The sequence below is a fragment of the Elephas maximus genome, chromosome 25 (genome assembly GCF_024166365.1).
Source record: "Elephas maximus indicus isolate mEleMax1 chromosome 25, mEleMax1 primary haplotype, whole genome shotgun sequence".
In the NCBI taxonomy this organism is placed as follows: domain Eukaryota; kingdom Metazoa; phylum Chordata; class Mammalia; order Proboscidea; family Elephantidae; genus Elephas; species Elephas maximus.
Window position 1 is genome coordinate 35,775,803 of NC_064843.1, and position 19,469 is coordinate 35,795,271.

General features: G+C 42.0%; 1 protein-coding gene across 3 annotated transcripts in view; it reads right to left on the reverse strand.

Annotated features, from left to right (window-relative positions):
* Positions 1-19,469, reverse strand: part of ZNF341 (zinc finger protein 341) — a 63,846-nt gene that overhangs the window by 9,694 nt on the left and 34,683 nt on the right. For all 3 annotated transcript variants that reach the window (XM_049869236.1, XM_049869238.1, XM_049869237.1), the window contains exons 8-11: positions 18,616-18,809; positions 16,427-16,617; positions 13,362-13,570; positions 945-1,041 (exon numbers count right to left, since the gene is read on the reverse strand). In XM_049869236.1, coding sequence (XP_049725193.1) covers positions 945-1,041; positions 13,362-13,570; positions 16,427-16,617; positions 18,616-18,809 — 691 coding nt within the window. The remainder of the gene's footprint in view (positions 1-944; positions 1,042-13,361; positions 13,571-16,426; positions 16,618-18,615; positions 18,810-19,469) is intronic.

The window sequence follows — 19,469 nt, forward strand, 5'->3', positions numbered from 1 at the left end:
TGCCCTACTACTTATGAGCCCCACTATTTCCTTGTTCGATGACCCTTCTGTGCCTCGGTTTCCCCATCTGTAAAATGGGGAAAATAAAAGTACGCCTACCTCCTAGGGATATGGTGAGGATTAAATTAGCCATTTCATAAAAACATGCTCAGAACAGCGTCTGGCACAGCTCGTGATACCTTTTGCTTGGACCATATATTCCAAAGGCCCGAATTAGGGTGTGTCATCAGACACAGCTGCAGTGAAGCAGAAGCAGTGAAACCAGGGCTGTCCTGGAAAATCTGTCATGTAAGGTTGTAAGAAATGAGTAAAACAAAGAAGCTAGCTAAACACACCAGGAGATGCCGTCAGCAAAATCCAGACCACAGGAAACTCCACAGGACCAACGGCCCAGTTTCTTCCAAAATAAGTTAAAAGGAAAAAAAAAAAAAAAAGAACAATGGTGGGGGGAACCAGCAGATTAACAGAAACTTTTGTCCTATCTACCAATCGTAATATGTGGACCTGATTCGAACAAACTTTAAAAAAAATGATAGTTTTTTGGAGACAACTGGAAATTTGCATGCTGTCCAGATATTTGATGACATTAAGGGCCAGCCTTTAGTAAGGGCTCCCTGATTCACTGAAGAGAAGAACAAATAATAGCAGTGATAATAAGAACTCAGTAAGCTGGGAGGCTGCTGTTCAAACCCAGGGCCTGAGCCCAAGGAGAGGCCTCCCTGTTTGTTAGGCAGCCTGGCCTCGCTCAGCAGCAGCCACCACCGTGGCCGTGTCTGGTCAGACAGGCCAAGCGCAGCTCTTACTCCTCAAAGATAAAGCATCCTCTGTAAGTACGTCCCCAAGCCCTGCTGCACGTACGAGGTGGAAGGGGAGAAGGAGAGGACGAGGTGTTCCCACCTCCTCGCCCTCCGCTGCCGCCCAGGCCCTGAGACAGCAGCACCCACCTTTTGGCAGTGCGGGCAAGGGAAGTTGTGAGTGGCAGTCTGCAGGTGGTGCTCCAGGGCCTCAGGGGTGGAGTATTTGTTGACACATTTGACACACCTGAATGGGAAGAAGCAGGAGAGGTAACAGAGGAGTGCGTGGGGGCTGGGCTTGCCCAGCAGGTGCAGGAACTAGCCTATTCCCCAGCACCAACATTCAAAAAAAAAAAAACCTATTGCCATCGAATCTATTCCAACTCAGAGTTGATTCCAATGCATAGTGACCCTATAAGACAGAGCAGAACTGCCCCACAGGGTTTTCAAAGAGTGGCTGGTGGATCCGGATGGCTGAACTTTTTGGCTAGGAGCCGAGCTCTTAACAACTGTGTCACAAGGGCTCCTAGCACCAACATCACGAGGTAAAAACCTATCTTTAATTCATTCTCAAATTCATCCATTCTACTTGCTTGCTACTGCTGCCATCATCCCTCATTCAGATATATCCAGTAGATTCCCCACTGGTCTGCTTCCACCCTGCCCCCTATAGTCCATTCTCCAGAGAGCAGCCAGAGGGGACCTTCATAAATAAAAATCAATGATCATGTCATGCCCTTGCTTAAAACCCCCACCTCAGCCTACAAGACCCTTCCCACCTCATTCTTTCTTCTCCAGCCACCCTGGCCTCTTGATGTACCTCAAACACACCAAGATCCTTCTCACCTCAGGGCCTTGGCACTTGGTGTTCCTGTTACCTGGAACACTCTTCCCCCAGATGGCTCCTTCATATCTCAGCTCAAATGTCACCCCCTCAAAGAGGCCCTCCCTGAATTCAACACACCACTTTCGGTGAAGGACAGAACATCCAGGAAAAAGCTCAATAATCACACAGAAGATCTAAACGCCACAATCAACCAACATGACTCCATAGACATATACGGAACATTCCAACCAACAGCAGCTAAGTATACTTTCTTTTCCAACGTGCATGGAGCATTCTCCAGAACAGACCAAATATCAGGCCATAAAGCAAGTCTTAACATCCAAAACATCGAAACATTACAAAGCATCTTTTCTGACCATAAAGTCATAAAAGTAGAAATCAATAACAGAAAAAGCAAGGGAAAAAAATCAAACACATAGAAACTGAATAACACTTTGCTCAAAAACTACTGGGTTACAGAAAAATTTAAGGACGGAATAAAGAAATTCACAGAATCAAATGAGAATGAAAACACATCCTACCAGAACCTTTGAGACACAGCAAAAGCAGTGCTCAGAGGTCAGTTTATAGCAGTAAATACATACAAAAAGATGAAAGGGCCAATATCAAAACATTAACCCTACAACTTGAACAAATAGAAAGAGAGTGGCAAAGGAAGCCCTTAGGCACCAGAAGAAAGCAAATAATGAAAATTAGAGCAGAATTAAATGAAACAGAGAATAGAAAAACAACTGAAAGAGTTAACAAGACCAAAAGCTGGTTCTTTCAAAAGATCAACAAAATTGATAAACCAGTGGCCAAACCAACAAAAGAAAAACAGGAGAAGAATCAAACAACCTGAATAAGAAATGAGATGGGTGATATCACAACAGATCCAACTGAAATGAAAAGAATCATAAACAGAAAAACTGTACTCTAATACATTTGAAAACCTAGAGGAAATGGACAAATTTCTAGAAACACACTACCTATCTAACACAAACAGAAGTAGAACAACTAAATAAACCCATAACAAGAGATTGAAAAGGTAATTAAAAAACTCCCCCCCCCTCAAAAAAAAAGCCCTGGACCTGACGGCTTCACTGGAGAGTTCTACCAAGCTTTCAGAGAAGAGGTAACACTACTACTACTAAAGGTATTTTGGAGCATAGAAACAGATGGAATACTCCCAAACTCATTCTATGAAGCCAACATAACCCTGATACCAAAACCAGGTAAAGACACCACAAAAAACGAAAATCACAGATCAACATCCCTCATGAACACAGACTCAAAAATCCTCAACAAAATTCTAGCCAATAGAATTCAACAACATATCAAAAAAACAGTTCACCATGACCAAGTGGGATTCATACCAGGTATGCAGGGATGGTTCAGCATTAAAAAAACAATCAGTGTGCATCAATTGGTCTCAACCCACCTGGATCAAAGGAGAATGAAGAACACCAAGGACACAAGGCGATTACAAGCCCAAGAAACAAAAAGAACCACATGAACCAGTGACTACATCATCCTGAGACCAGAAGAACTAGATGGTGCCCAGCTACAACCGATGACTGCCATGACAGGGAACACAATAGAGAACCCCTGAGGGAGCAGAAGAGCAGTGTGATGCAGACCCCAAATTCTCATAAGACCAGACTCAATGGTCTGAATGAGACTGGAAGGACCCCGGTGGTCATGGCCCCAGACCTTCTGTTGCCCCAAGACAGGAACCATTCCCAAAGCCAACTCTTCAGACGGATTGGACTGGACAATGGGTTGGAAAGGGATGCTGGTGAGGAGTGAGCTTCTTGGATCAGGTGGACGCTTGAGACTATGTTGGCATCTCCTGCCTGGAAGGGAGATGAGAGGGTGGAGGGGGTTAAAAGCTGGCAAAAAGGACACGAAAAGAGAGAGTGGAGGGAGAGAGTAGGCTGTCTCATTAGGGGGAAAATAATCGGGAGTATGTAGCAAGGTGTATATGGGTTTTAGTGTGAGAGCCTGACTTGATTTGTAAACTTTCACTTAAAGCACAATAAAAATTACTTAAAAAAAAAGACAATCAATGTAATCCATCACATAAATAAAACAAAAGACCATATTTCTTATCAACTGATATAAAAAAGGCACGTGACAAAGTTCAACACCCATTCATGATAAAAACTCTCAGCAAAATAGGAACAGAAGGGAAATTTCTCAACATAATTAAGGGCACTCATACAAAGCCAACAGCCAATATCATCCTAAATGGAGAGAGTCTGAAAGCATTCCCCTTGAGAACGGGAACCAGACAAGGATGGCCTTTATCACCACTCTTATTCAACATTGTGCTGGAGGTCCTAGCCAGAGCAATTAGGCTAGAAAAAGAAATAAAGGGCATCTAAATTGGTACGGAAGAAGTAAAAGTACCTCTATTTGCAGATGATATGATCTTATACTCAGAAAACCCCAAAGAATCCACAAGAAAAACTACTGGAATCAATAGAAGATTTCAGCAAAGTATCAGGATACAAGACAAACATACAAAGATTAGTTGGATTCCTCTACACCAACAAAGCAAACTTCAAAGAGGAAATCACCAAATCAGTAGCATTTACAATAGCCCCCAAGAAGATAAAATACTTAGGAATAAATCTAACCAGAGATGTAAAAGACCTGTACAAAGAAAACTACAAGACACTACTGCAAGAAACCTACATAAGCAGAAAAACATAACTTGCTCATGGATAGGAAGACTCAACATTGTGAAAATATCTATTCTACCTAAGCGATCTACAGATACAATGCAATCCCAATCTAAATGCCGTTGGCATTTTTTAATGAGATGGAGAGACAAATCACCAGCTTCGTATGGAAAGAGAAGAAGCCCCGGATAAGTAAAGCGTTACTGAAAAAGAACAAAGTGGAAGGTCTCACACTACCTGATTTTAGAACCTATTATACCACCACAGTAGTCAAAACAGCCTGGTAGTGGTACAACAATAGATACACAGACTAATGGAACAGAATTGAGAATCTAGAAGTAAATTCATCCACCTATGAGCACCTGATATTTGACAAAGGCCCAAAGTCCATTCACTGGGGAAAAGACAGTCTCTTTAACAAATGGTGGTGGCATGACTGGATATACATCTGCAAAAAAATGAAACAAGACTCATACCTCATTACCATGCATAAAAACTAACTCCAAATGGATCAAAGACCTAAATATAAAATATAAAACGATAAGAGTTCACGGAAGAAAAAATAGCGACAATGCTGGGAGCCCTAATACATGGCATAAACAGAATACAAAATATTACTAACAATGCACAAAAACCAGAAGAGAAACTAGATAACTGGGAGCCCCTAAAAACCAAACACTTATGCTCATCCAAAGACTTCACCTGAACAGTAAAAAGACAACCTACAGACTGGGAAAAAATTTTTGGCTATGACAAATCTGATCAGTGTCTAATCTCTAAAATCTATAAGATACTGTAAAATCTCAACAACAAAAAGACAAATACCCCAATTCAAAAATGGCCAAAGGATATGAATAGGCACTTCACCAAAGAAGACATTCAGGTAGCTAACAGATACATGGGGAAATGCTCGCAATCATTAGCCATTAGAGAAATGCAAATCAAAACTACAATGAGATACCATCTCACTCCATCACAGCTTGCATTAATCCAAAAAACACAAAATAATGTTGAAGAGGTTGTAGGGAGACTGGAACACTTATATACTGTTAGTGGGAATGTAAAATGGTACAACCACTTTGGAAAACAATTTGGCATTTCCTTAAAAAAAAACTAGAAAAAAACAAACAAACTAGAAATAGAACTACCATACGATCCAGCAATCCCACTCCTTGGAATATATCCTAGAGAAATAAGAGCCTTCGCACTCCCACATTTGTTGCAGCACTGTTCACAATAGCAGTAAGATGGAAACAACCTAGATGAGATGAATGGATAAACAAATTATGGTACATACACACAATGGAATACTACACAACAATCAAGAACAACGATGAATCCATGAAACATCTCATAACATGGAAGAATCTGGAAGGCATTATGCTGAGTGAAATTAGTCAGTTGCAAAGGACAAATATTGTACGAGACCACTATTGTAAGAGCTCAAGAAAAGGTTTAAACACAGAAGAAAACATTTTTTGATGGTTACGAGGGTGGAGAGGAAGGGAGAGGAGTATTCACTAACTAGACAGTAGACAAGAATTATCTTAGGTGAAGGCAAGGACAACAGACAATACAGGGGAAGTCAGCACAACTGGACTAAACCAAAAGCTAAGAAGTTTCCTGAATACAACTAGATACTTCGAGGGACAGAGTAGCAGCAGCGGAGGTCCGGGGACCACGGTTTCAGGGGACATCTAGGTCAACTGGCTTAACAAAGTTTATTAAGAAAATGTTCTGCATCCCATTTGGTGACTGGTGTCTGGCATCTTAAAAGCTAGCAAGCAGCCATCTAAGATGCATCAATTGGTCCCAACGTACCTGGAGAAAGGAGAATGAAGAACACCAAAGACACAAGGAAAACATGAGCCCAAGAGACTGAAAGGGCCACATAAACCAGAGACTCCATCAGCTTGAGACCAGAAGAACTAGATGGTGCCCAGCTACCACCAATGACTGCCCTGACAGAGAAATCAACAGAGAGTCCCTGATGGAGCAGGAGAAAAGTGAGGTACAGAACTCAAATTCTAGTAAAAAGACCAGACTTAATAGTCTAAGACTGGAGGGACCCCAAAAGATATGGCCCCCGGACGCTCTGTTAGCCTAAAACTGAAACCATTCTCGAAGCCAACTCTTCAGACAAAGACTAGACTGGATTATAAGACATAAAATGATACCGGTAAGGAGTGTGCTTCTTAGCTTAAGTAGACACATGAGACTATGTGGGCAGCTCCTGTCTGGAGGAGAGATGAGAAGGCAGAGGGGGACAGGAGCTGGCTGAATGGACACAGGAAATCCAGGGTGGAAAGGAGGAGTGTGCAGTCACATTATACGGAGAACAACTAGGGTCACATAACAATGTGTATATAAATTTTTGTATGAGAAACTAACTTGAACTATAAACTTTCACTTAAAGCACAATAATAATAATAATAAAAGGCCCTCCCTAAACACTCTGTCTCAAGTTGCCTCCCATGCCCCAAACCCAGACTTTCCCTGTTATGTTCCTCAGTTTTATTTTCTTATTGTTCTTAGGTCCAACCTTAAGTACAACAGAATGAAACGCTGCCTGGTCCTACGCCATCCTCACAATCGTTGCTATGTTTGAGCCCACTGTTGCAGCCACTGTGTTAATCCATCCCATTGAGGGTCTTCCTCTTTTTCTCTGAACATCTACTTTAGCAAGCATGATGTCCTTCTCCAGGGGCTGGTCCCTTCCGATAACATGTCCAAAGTACATGAGACACTCTGCCCATCCTCACTTATTGGGAACATTCTGGCTGTACCTCTCCCAAGACAGATGTGTTTGTTCTTCTGGCAGTCTACAGTATGTTTAGTACTCTTCGCCAACACCACAATTCAAAGGCATCAGTTCTTCTTCAGTCTTCCTTATTCAGTGTCCAGCTTTCACATGCATATGAGGCGATTGAAAACACCATGGCTTGGGTCAGGTGCACCTTAACCCTCAAAGTGACACCTTTCCTTTTTAACACCTTAAAGAGATTTGCCCAGTGCAATACGTCATTTGATTTCTTGACTGATTTTCTTCTTAGCACTTATTATCTGAAACTATTTTACTTTATTGATTTGCTTACTTGGTTAGTATCTGTCTCCCACACTAGCAAGTGAGCTCTGGAGGCAGGGATATGTCTGTCCTATTCACAACTGGCTCCAAGCTCCAGTGAGAATCTGTTATGTGAAAGAGTCAGAGAGACAGGGATCTAGGCCCGGCTCCTTCCCGGGTCTGATCCTCAGTTTCCTTACCCCAAAAATGGGGGTAAAAATCCCAAATGGGCTCGCCTCTCATTCATTCTTAAGATTGTCACAAGAATCAAAAGAGACAAGCGTGCCAAACAGCTCATAAACCGCAAAGCACTATAAACATGGTATTTATTCTTAACATCACTGTGGCTAACATGACTTCCAAATAGCAGTTTCTGGCCACAACCCACTCTGAAGAAATAAAGGCTCTGCTATTTCCCCACCACGAAAATATTTGCTAATGAGGAATGCAACAGGTAGGTGAGCGATTTGTGCCCAAAACAGGAACATGGGTCCTGCCTTCTGCACACCAATGCCACAGTGAGAAATCTACAGGCAGGCCACACATGCGCCAGGTCCAGCGGAACCTCTGAGACCACAGTCTGGAAACTGCACCCTAAACGCCTCCAGATGGCAAGGGAGAAAGGGGAGGTGGTGATGGGAACAGAGTTAAAGAGAATGTGCGTGCTACCAGGTCAGGAAAATGTACTTTGTATTATGCCGGTGAGGGTGAAAGTGGACAGAAATCTCACTCAGTACTAAGTGTGTTAGCATATGCGTGCTACAGTGGGGAGGAGACATAAATTTGTTTGGGACGTAGTTTAACAATAACCATGAAAATCAAAACTCCCTGCCAGAAACACTACCTTAACTAAGTCATCCAAGTTACCACCACCAGTAATGCGACCAGTCAACACCCTGTGCCTCCTGATACAGTGCACGGAGAAGGACTCAATGTCGCTTAGTGATACTCCTGCCCAAAGAGCACATCCTGACTCGACTCATGAGGTGAAATCAGACAAACTCGTAACAGCTAGTTTGTACTCTTCAAAAATATCAAGGTCATGAAAGACAAAGACAGAATTAGGAACTGTTCCAGCTTAAATGAGAGCAGAGATGTGACAACTGAATGCAACATGTGATCCTGGATTGGACTCTGAACCAGAAAAAAGCATTTTTTTTTTTCTTTTTCTATAAAGGATATCATTGGAAGAATTGGAAAAATTTGAGTAAGGTCTGTAGATTAGACAGCAGAATTGTATCAATGTTAACTTCCTGATTTTGACAACTATACTGTGCTTATGTAAGATTATCCTTGTTTTTAGGAAGTATACACTAAAGGTGGTAAAGTAAAGGGTCAACAAAAAAGAGAAAGACCCTCAGGGAGATGGATTGACACAGGAGCTGCAACAATGAGCTCCAACATAACGACAACCGTAAGGATGGCGCAGGACCAGGCGGTGTTTCGTTCTGTTGTACATAGGGTTGCTATGAGTTGGAACCAACTCAATGCCACCTAACAACACACTAAAACTAAAGGGTAAAGAGACATCATGTTTGCATATTACTCTCAAATAGCTCCCAATATGATAAAGCAACAGGGGTTAAAAAGTTAACATTTGGGAAATCTGGGTGAGGGGTACCTATGGAAGTCCTTTGTACTACTCTTGTAACTTTTCTGTAAGTTTGACATTATTTCAAAATAAAAAGTTTAAAGAAGGACATTTTTTTAAAGTGATTGCCTATGGAATGAGGAAGTGGGCCAGGGTGGACTGAGTATTCCTTTTAACTCTAGGCCCTTTTATAGTTGTACTGTGTGCACATACTATTGTTTGAAGTAGGTAATTAATCTTTTTTTAAACCCTCTTTGATCTTTGACCCTGCAAAATTACTTCTAGAAGCTTACATACAAATGAGCACAGATATAGGTCCAAAACTGTTCTTGTAGCATCATTTATAATAACAACAAACTGGCAATGACCCAACTATCCAGCAACAAGGGACAGGTTAAATAAATTAAGGCAGATCCATGTGCAATGGAACACTAAGCACCTGTTTAAGAGAATGAGGTAGGTTTGTTTGTGCTAAAATGCAAAGATGTCCATATTATAGTTTTATGTGCAAAAGTTTTAAGTGACAACAACAAATGCACAGAATGACCTCCTTAAGTTTCACTCTGTTTGTTGGAAGTTGTGTAACACGAAGACAGCATGATGAATTTTCACCAAATTCAGTGACTGTGTTTGGGATGACCTGACTCAAAATACAGCCTGTAACATTTATTTATATTTATATCCAGAGGTCTGTACATATTTTGGAAACCCCAGTGGCGTAGTGGTTAAGAGCTCAACTACTAACCAAAAGGTTAGCAGTTCGAATCCACCAGGCGCTCCTTGGAAACCCTATGGGGCAGTTCTACTCTATCCTGTAGGGTCACTATGAGTCAGAATCGACTCGATGGCAATGGGTTATACATATTTTATACAGATATATATCAAAGGACATATATCAAGAAGTACCAGTGATCATCTTTGGATGGTAAGGTTTTGTTTTTGTATTTTTTATTTTATTTTTTTAATCCTTTTTTCTGTATTGTACATGCATTACTTTTGTAATTAGGAAAAAAAATAAACCTTTTTCAAATGAAAAAATTAAGTATGTAGTACATATATACTGGCATGCATGAAATTCATTTGGGGGGTTTGGGAGGCACCTCAAGGAGATAGCAGGCAAAGGCATTGTAGCTGGGGGTGAGGAGAACAGACCCACCAGACCGACAGGGCCTGGGCCTCTGAAAATGTGATGAAGCTACCATACCCACTCTGATATTTCCGTGAGAGAGAAACTCTAACCGTGTTTAAGCCATTGTTATTCTGAGTCTCTGTTGCATGCAGCCAAACCTATATCTAAATAATAGAAATAATCATAATTGCTGCAATAACATTTATTGAGCACCTACTATGTTCTAGGCACCACGTCTAAAAGCCTCATACTCGTCTTACTTGATCTTTACAAAGAATCTAATAGGGGAGGTACAATCATTATTCCCATTTCAAAGATGAGGAAACTGAGGCCCAAAGTCACCCAAGAGGTTTGCAATCAAGCCAGAATTAACACATAGGCAAGCTGGTTTCAAAGGCTTTATCATTACCCATAACACCATTCCAACCTCAGGCTATCCAGATGGTGGTCTGCCTCCTTGGGCCTGATCACTGGACCAAGACGGCAGCTCCAACAGCTACAAAGGGCCTCCTGGCACTCTGACCCCAGCAAGGGAACCTGGGAGAAGTGACCGACTGTATGCACAGAGCTGTGTCAGTGTTGGGCTTAACCCTCAACCTACGAACCCCAGAATCAGTGCTGTGAGGCTTCCAAGGTTTCAGACTTGGGCTCAAATCCCAGCTCTGTGCTTACGTCTGGTGGGCAGGTCACTTGTCTCTGCACCTCAAGGTCCTCATCTTCAAAATGGGGAAAAGACTTCCTAACTCCCAGGATCGCAGGGATCAATGTCCTTAAGTTAGAGCTTGGCGCATAGTAAGTGTTCCCTTCCCTTCACTTGGCATCTCACTTGAGAGGGCAACACAGCCACAGAAACTCACAGATAATCCATAGGCTGACAGGGTAACAGCAATACTAGTTCCCTGAGTACAAATGCCCAGACACCTTTGCCTGACTTCCCTGCCTTTCTGGCCCCATTTCCCAATCTGCCCCAGGGCAACTGCCCTATACTCTATTTCTTGAGTTCTTGTTCCCCCTACCAACTTCTCAAATCTTGTGTGATTGCTACAAGGCCCTTCATGCCCAGGACTCACTTTCTCTTCCAGGTCCCTCCCACTTCCATTCTATACAGCTTACTATTTTATATCTCTGCACCTGCTATTCTCTCTGCTAGAAGGGACTCCACCCCAGCCCTTGTCTACCTAGAAAACTCCTACTCATCCTTCAAAACCCAATTCATAAATTACTGTTCCTGGGACAGCTTCCCTACTCTGCACACCACCACAATACTTTTATAATTCATATATACATCGATATGATAGCATTTGATCACAGTATATGGCAAGCATTTGTTGACAAGCCTATCTCCCTGAGCAGCCTATACATTGCAAGCTCAAGGTCTGTATTTCATGTATTTCTGAACTCCAGAAATCTCACCCAGGAGTTACTGCGCACCCCATTAGTACAGGTCATGAGCCAAGTCTCTACAGGGAAGTGAAAGCCATTTTAACATGAAAATATTCACTAATGAACTGAAATAAGTGCCCAGACAAACACGCCCCAGGTTTTTCTCTAACATCGATCCCCATGCTATGTCCTGGGCTTGGTAGAGCAGCTGCTTCCAGACCACATCAGGTAGATGCATTGTAAAATGACTGCAGAGTAAAAATTCGGGATTTCATGAAGTCGTGGAAGTGCCGTTTGATATCTATAAATAATACCATCGGCGGAGCACGGTCTGGCACAGGGACTCCCACAAAAAAAATCAAGGAAGAGAAACTTAACAAGGACGGCAGGATCAATAGCACCAGAGAATGGTTTGAAGATCTAAGGATTAAGAGCATGGGGCAATTTTAGCTTAACTAGTAAAGAATGTCTGCCTTGAACATTGTCCTCTGTTAAGATCTGTCTTTGTGGGATCAAACTGACAACAGCAACTCCAGAGATGAGATGGGAACCTTAGGGGGCAGTGAGTTTATATTAATGAGGGAGGAACAACTCAGAAAAAGAGGGTGAGAATGGTTACACAACTCGAAGAATGTGATCAGTGTCACTGAAATGTACATGTAGAAACTTGAATTGGCGTATGTTTTTCGCTATGTATATCCTCAACAACAACAAAAATAAAATAAATTAAAAAAAAAAAAGAGCATGTGGCAATGAAATTCAGACTTTCTGGAGCCATGGAGGCTGGATGAACTCCTGAAACAACTGCCCTGAGATAATCTTTTAAGCTTAAACCAAAATATCTCCTGAAGTCTTCTTAAAACCAAACAATAGTTCAGCTTAACTAGCAAAGCATGTCAGCCTTGAGCATTATCCTCTTTTAAGAGCAATCTACCTGGGATCAAACAGACAACAATCTGAAAGATTAGATAGGAACCTTAGGGGACAGTGAGTTTATGTTCACGGGGTAGAAACAACTCAGAAAAGGAGGTGAGAATGGTTGCAGAACTCAGAGAATGACATCAATGTCACTGAACTGTACATGTAGAAACTGTTGAATTGGTGTACGTATTCCTGTGCAGATTCTCAACAACAAAAATAAATAATATAAATTATATATGTATGTATGTGTATATATATGTACGTATGTATGTGTGTATATATATATATATATATATTAGAGCATGTGAAAAAACTGAGGGGTTTATTCCTTCAACGTTTCTGCAAAGGGGACCCTCTTTATGACTGCATGGAAGAGGCTACAGTGATGTGAACGACAGTGCATCAAGCTATCATATAATTTTGTCTGAAAAAATGACCCCAAATAAAATCTACACTTGATCCACTCCTTGTTCAGTCTACAAATCACCATACAGCTTTAATTCTGATCTAAATTTTATAGATTATAAAACAAACTAGTCTTATTTTTATGATGTCTGCTTTTATATCCATGTTTAGTCATTCTTTTTACAGCCTAAGCATCAGTGTACACTTTCAATTGTAATCTGAATTTTGTAGGGTATTAGACAAAATAATATTTTCATAACTTCTTTTAGTTTAGAAAAAAACCCAATCTTCTTACTAGTATGAATGAGGAAATACTGATTTCCCTTTTTTAGGATAAAAAGGGCCTTCCTTCCTCAATAAATGCCTGCCAAGTTGAAGAATGATGTGAGAAGGGTCAGCGAGGCCCAGAACACTTGCTGCCAGCCTGAACCCCAACCTGGACCCTCAGTTTCCCCTCCGAAGTGTTTCACTGGTTCTGAGGAGGGTGAAAACCACCAAGGCCATAGCAGCTGGGCTCCTTGCCCACCCGCCCGGGGCGACGGAAGTGGGGCGAACACGTACTTGTAGATGGCGCTGTCCTTCTTGGGGCTGTGCTGTGGCAGCAGGCTGTGGGAGTACTGATGGACACCCAGGTCGTACAGCGAGGGGAAGTCCTTGCCACAGAGATGGCAGCGGTAGCTCAGCTCCTCCTGGTGGCTCTTGATGTGCTCCAGGAACGTGTCGAGCTTTGCGAACGTCTGGGCACAGCTTTTGACTACACATTTGTATACCTGAAAGGAAGATGCAGCGCAGGTGAGGGGAGGCAGGGGCTGAGAAGAACTGCCTCCACTGCTGCCCCCTACCCTGAGGCATATACGTTGCCCTGCTGCTGGATCCCCAGTTTTATTTTGATTAGAGGGTCCCTTCCTCTAAGCCTACCACTATGGCCCCGTGGCCCATGCCTCAAGCTCTGCTTGGCAGGAACTCGTTTATAAAAATTATCCGCAACTTGGAAATATGGTGAAAGGACTACTGATGTCCTGTCAATGTCATGCTAGAGTAGTGGCTCTCCAATGTGAACAAGCATCAGAACCACAAATTTGTAGGCACCATTCCCAGGGTTTCCGATTCAGCAGGTCTGGGTGGCCTGAGAACGTGCATTCCTAACAAGTAAGTGCCCCAGTGATGCTGATGCTGCTGGCCCAGGGGACCGATTTTGAGAACCGCTGTTCAGAGTACTGCCTAACAAGCCTGCCTAAGGCCCATCTCTGGGTGTGCAGCTTGTTTTCACTCACTATTTACTACTGATTAGGATCCAGGCTGTAAAGTCAAATGCTAACTTGTAGAAAACTGGTCACAAGCAAGTAATTTTGTCAGGTAGATCAACCCCAAAGGCTAATGGCTTCTGTTGTCCTGTAGGACACGGAGCAGTTGTGGGTCTAACTCGGCGATCCTGTTTGAGTATTCCTTTTTTTCACTGATAAATTTATATACAGATAGTAGTTTCTCATATAGTACAGGGGACCTCTCCGTACTATCTTGGCAACTTCTTGTAGATCTATAATTATTTTTAAATAAAGTTTTTTAAAAAAGGCTATCTCAAAAAAAGGGGCACAATTCAAAATTATATGTGTATGCATGACCCCAATTGTTAATAAAAAAATACAGAAGCTCCAAAAAAATAGACTAGATTTTGTGCTGCACAACCAGGGTTGTTTCTTGGATTGCAGGATTACGGGCGATGACTGTTTTCTCAGGAGGATGTATTGCAAGGTGGTTAACGACATGGGGTTTGGAGTCAAACTAACTTGGCTTTGAATCCTCACTTGGTCACTTACTGGCAGTGAGACTTTGGACGGGTCACTTTACCTCTCCGAGCCTCCATTTCTTCATCTGTAAGATAGACATACTGAGAATGCCTATCTCTAAGGTTGTTTTGAGAATTAAGTCAAATATTGAGTAACGTATTTAGCAGAGCATGGAGCACACAGTAAATACATTCTTTAATTTTCTGAATTTTCTAATTCTACTTTGGCTACCTTGGTACTTTTATAAAGGAAAAAAATAATAATAACATTTATTTAAAAAAAAAAAAAAGAGCATCAATTGGTCCCAACCTACCTGGAGCAAAGGAGAATGAAGAACACCAAAGACACAAGGTAATTATGAGTCCAGGAGACAGAAAGGGCCACATAAACCAGAGACTACATCAGCCTGAGACCAGAAGAACTAGATGGTGCCCAGTTACAACTGATGACTGCCCTGACAGGGAACACAACAGAGAATTCCTGAGGTAGCAGGAGACCAGTGGGATGCAAACCCCAAATTCTCGTAAAAAGACCAGACTTAATGGTCTGACTGAGACTAGAAGGACCCTGGAGGTCATGGTCCCCAGACCTTCTGTTAGCCCAAGACAGGAACCATTCCCAAAGCCAACTCTTCAGACAGGGATTGGACTGGACTATGGGATAGAAAATGATACTGGGATAGAAAATGATACTGGTGAGGAATGAGCTTCCTGGATCAAGTACACACATGACACTATGTGGGCAGCTCCTGTCTGGAGGGGAGATGGGAGGGTGGAGGGGGTCAGAACCTGGCCGAATGGACATGAAAAGAGAATGGAGGGAAGGAGTGTACTGTCTCATTAGGGGGAGAGCAATTAGGAGTATATAGCAAGGTGTGTATAAATTTTTGTATGAGAGACTGACTTGATTTGTAAACTTTCACTTAAAGCACAATAAAAATTAAAATAAAATAAAGACTAGAATAGTTACCACACGACCCAGCAATTCCACTCCTAGGTATCTACCCAAGAGAATTGAAACGTATGTTCACACAAAAATTTGTACATGAATGTTTGTGGGAACATTATTTATAACAGCCAAAAAGCAGAACCACCCAAACATCCATCAGCTGATGAATGGATAAATATAATGTGGTATAGTCATACAATGAAATAGTATTTTGCCATGAAAAGGAATACAGTAAAAAAACTTAAAAAAGGGAAGAAGTTTTGATACATGCTATGACATGGATGAACACTGAAAACGTTATGCTGAGTGAAAGAAGCCAGACACAAAAGTGCACACACTGTATGAGTCCAGTTTATATGAAACGTCCAGAAGAGGCAAATCCATAGAGACAGGGGCTGGGGACAGGGAGGAGTGGGGAGTGACTGCTAATGGGTAGAGGGTTTCTTTCTGGGGTAATAAAAGTGTTATAGAATTAGATAGTGGTGATGGCTGCACAACCTTACGAATATACTAAAAACTACTTGAACGTATGCTTTAAAAAGGTGAATTCTTGTTAGGTGAATTACATCTCAATTACAAAAAATACTGCAGCCCTAAATCCCCTTAGGTAGGTTTTTAGACATTGAATCTTCTGAGGGCATTATGAATATTTCCTGTACCTGACCTTCATCAAACGACCCTCAAGAGGAGAGCTTTCTCCCCGGGGCTGGCACCACAGCAGGGCAGCAAGCTGGCCGTATCCACGTAGAGGAAGCTTGACCCATCATGGGTGGTAAGAGGACATCTCAGGGCAACTGAGTCCGACTCCCATCCCTTTCTAGGCAGCATTCAAGGCCCCATCATCAGCCAGGCTCATGACAGGATGGCTGTGGCTGCCTGCCAACCACCTACCTGCTCGTTTTTATGCTGGGTCATGTGAGACTTGAGTTGGAAGTAGGTGCTGAACTTGCTGGGGCAGAACTGGCACAGATAGGAGCTATCAATGAGGACCACCTGCTTGGTCTCCAGCTTGTCCCCCTCATCCTCACCTGCTGTGGGCAAGGCCTGGGCCTGAGGGGTGCTTGACAGGGTCTGGCCCAACCCTATGGAGAAAGCCAGGGAGGAAAGTCACTGAGAAGGGCAGAGTCAGGACAGAGAACCACAGCATTGAGGAAGGATCCACAGAGCACCGACTACATGCTCCACTGTGTTTACCCAGCCACCTACTATGTGCTGGGTGCTGGACACTGTATTCAAGGCATATTGAGCTGGTATGTACTGATACAGCCGTTCCAGATAATAAAATATTGAAATACTTGCATACTGGTGGATAAATAGCTGTTGCCTCAAAGCCCCCTCCTTGCTCTTCCCCTCAGACCCTATAGGCCTCTTCATGGTCGTTAGAAGTCCTAATGCTCTTCCTAGCTATACTTATAATGCCTCCCCAGCTCCCTCTTCTAATTATAATCATTTGTAAGTTGTCCCACCCTCACTAGCAGTAAAGATAGGTGGTTAATTAATGATGTGACCAGGAGCCTGGGACTTCATCTTTGTAAGTCCAGTGGCCTGGCACACAGGAGGACTTCACAGATGTTTGCTAAATGGTTGAACTCTTGGTACTAGACATTATAGAATTTTGAAAGAAATGGTTTCTTCCCCAAAGAGCTCACAAGAACTCAGAGGGCACATATGGAATAGCCAAACATACAGTATGGCTAGTTCCAACAGGAAAAGCTGATGGAAGGAGGTCATATAAATGCAGCCACACGTTGCTTGATCAGCAAAACTTTCCCTTCGTAGCCAGCATGTGGCTGGTATTCCTCATCCTTGGGCTGCACAGGAAGGGCTCAGGCTCTGGCCTTGTACTTTCCAATATGGTGGCCATGAGCTACATGTGCCTACTAAGAACTTGAACTGTGGCTAGTCCAATTTCAGATGTGCCATACATGTAAAATGCACGCTACATTTTGAAAACTTGGTATAAAAAAAGGATGTAAGATACCTCATTAATGATTTAATTCTACAGAAGAATCCTGATCAAAGGAGGAATATGCAGAACATAATTTCAAATACTCATGGAATCTAGACTTTCTGGAGCCATTGAGGCTGGATGAATTCCCAAAACTACTGCCATGAGATAATCTTTAAACTTTAAACAAAAAATATCTCCTGAAGTCTTCTTAAAATCAAACAATAATTTATATTACCTAGTAAAGAATGTCTGCCTTGAGCATTGTGCTCTTTCAAGATCTATCTATATGGGATCAAATTGACAACAGCAACTTGAAAGAGTAGGTAGGAAACTTAGGGAACAGTGAGTTTATGCTAATGGAGGAGGAACAACTCGGAAAAGGGGGGTGAGAATGGTTGCAAAACTCAAAGAACGTAATTAATGTCACTGAATTATACAAGTAGAAATTATTAAATTAGCATATGTTCTGCTGTGTACAGTCTCAACAACAAAAATAAATTATAAAAAAATTATATTAAATGTTTAAGTGATCATATTTTAAATAAAAAAAGAAATTTTTTTTTTAAATATGCTGGGTTAAATATATTATTAAAATTAATTTCACCTTTTTTGGTTTTACTGTTTTTAATGTAGCTACTAAAACATTTTAAATTACATGTGTCAAAATCATATTACATTTTTGGACAGTTCTTCTCTAGACCTGGTAGTTTCCTCCCCCATATAAAGGGGGCTAAACCAACATCAGAGACAGGACCATTTACTGAAGGATAAGTGATGGCTCAGATGAGAAACCCACAAAGTATGAGCGGCTTTGGAGACCATCTGTCCACAGAGGTCAAAGACTGCCTTCAGCAAAGTATTAAGAATAAATTCTGAGGTGGGATTCAGGCTCAGTAGTAAAGATAGGTGGTTGATTAATGATGTCTGCCATGGTATAAGAATACAGCAATGCCACACATATGGTATATTTATTGTCCCTCCTTTTATCCTGTGCCTCATTTTACATATAAGCAGAATGAAGCCAGCGAGGTCAAGGAGGATGAATACTCAGGGGCACACAGCTACCAAAAAACCTGTGAGGCTGCAGGGGAGAAGTGTAGGCAGGGTGGCATTCCCCACCTCCACCCACCTGTGCTTTCCTCGTCCTCCTGCCTGTTGGGGTTCAGGGCCATGACTTGCACGGTCACAGAGTTCCGAGAGACAGTGCCGCCGCTGCGCCCTGGGGGCCACACCTTGTGGGTCTGCATGTGTTTCTTGACATTAGATTTCTGGGCAAAGGCACGGCCACACGCAATGCACTGGAAGGGCTTCTCACCAGTGTGGCTGTGGGAGACAAAGGTTGTCAGGACCCTCCTGCAGGGACAGAGACATGGCCTCAGTCCAGGTGCTCACAGCTACCAGATGCTGCTGGCAACCATCGTGACACTATGAGCACAAGGCCTCATGCTGAGGAATGCAGACAAGACTCTGGGCTCTTGATGGCATTGCTGAGCTGCTGAATAAACCTGACCTGTGGTCATCTCCCACTGTGAGATAATACATTTCCTGATTGTTTAAATCCATTTAAATGAGGATTTCTGTTATTTGCAGGAGAAAACATCTTAGATGATATAACACACTTATTATTTAATATTTTTCTTCAAATCAACTCACTTTTTTTAAAATGTTTTGAAAACTTAAAACAACTTTAAAAGGAAGCTTTCTATCATTATTATATATGGAAAATTACTTGTCATAAATAAAAAGTAACTAAAAAACAAATGCAATAATGAAAAATCAATGTTAATAAGATCTATGGTTTCACTGTCTAAAAACGGTAGACACAAGTCATGTGAGACTATTTAACTTTTTAAGTTAAATAAAATTAAAAATTCAACTCCTTAGTCACACCAGCCACATTTCAAGTGCTCAATAGTCACATATAGCTAGTGGATATCATATGGGACAGCACAGGCTTAAGTATTTCCATCATGGCAGAAAATT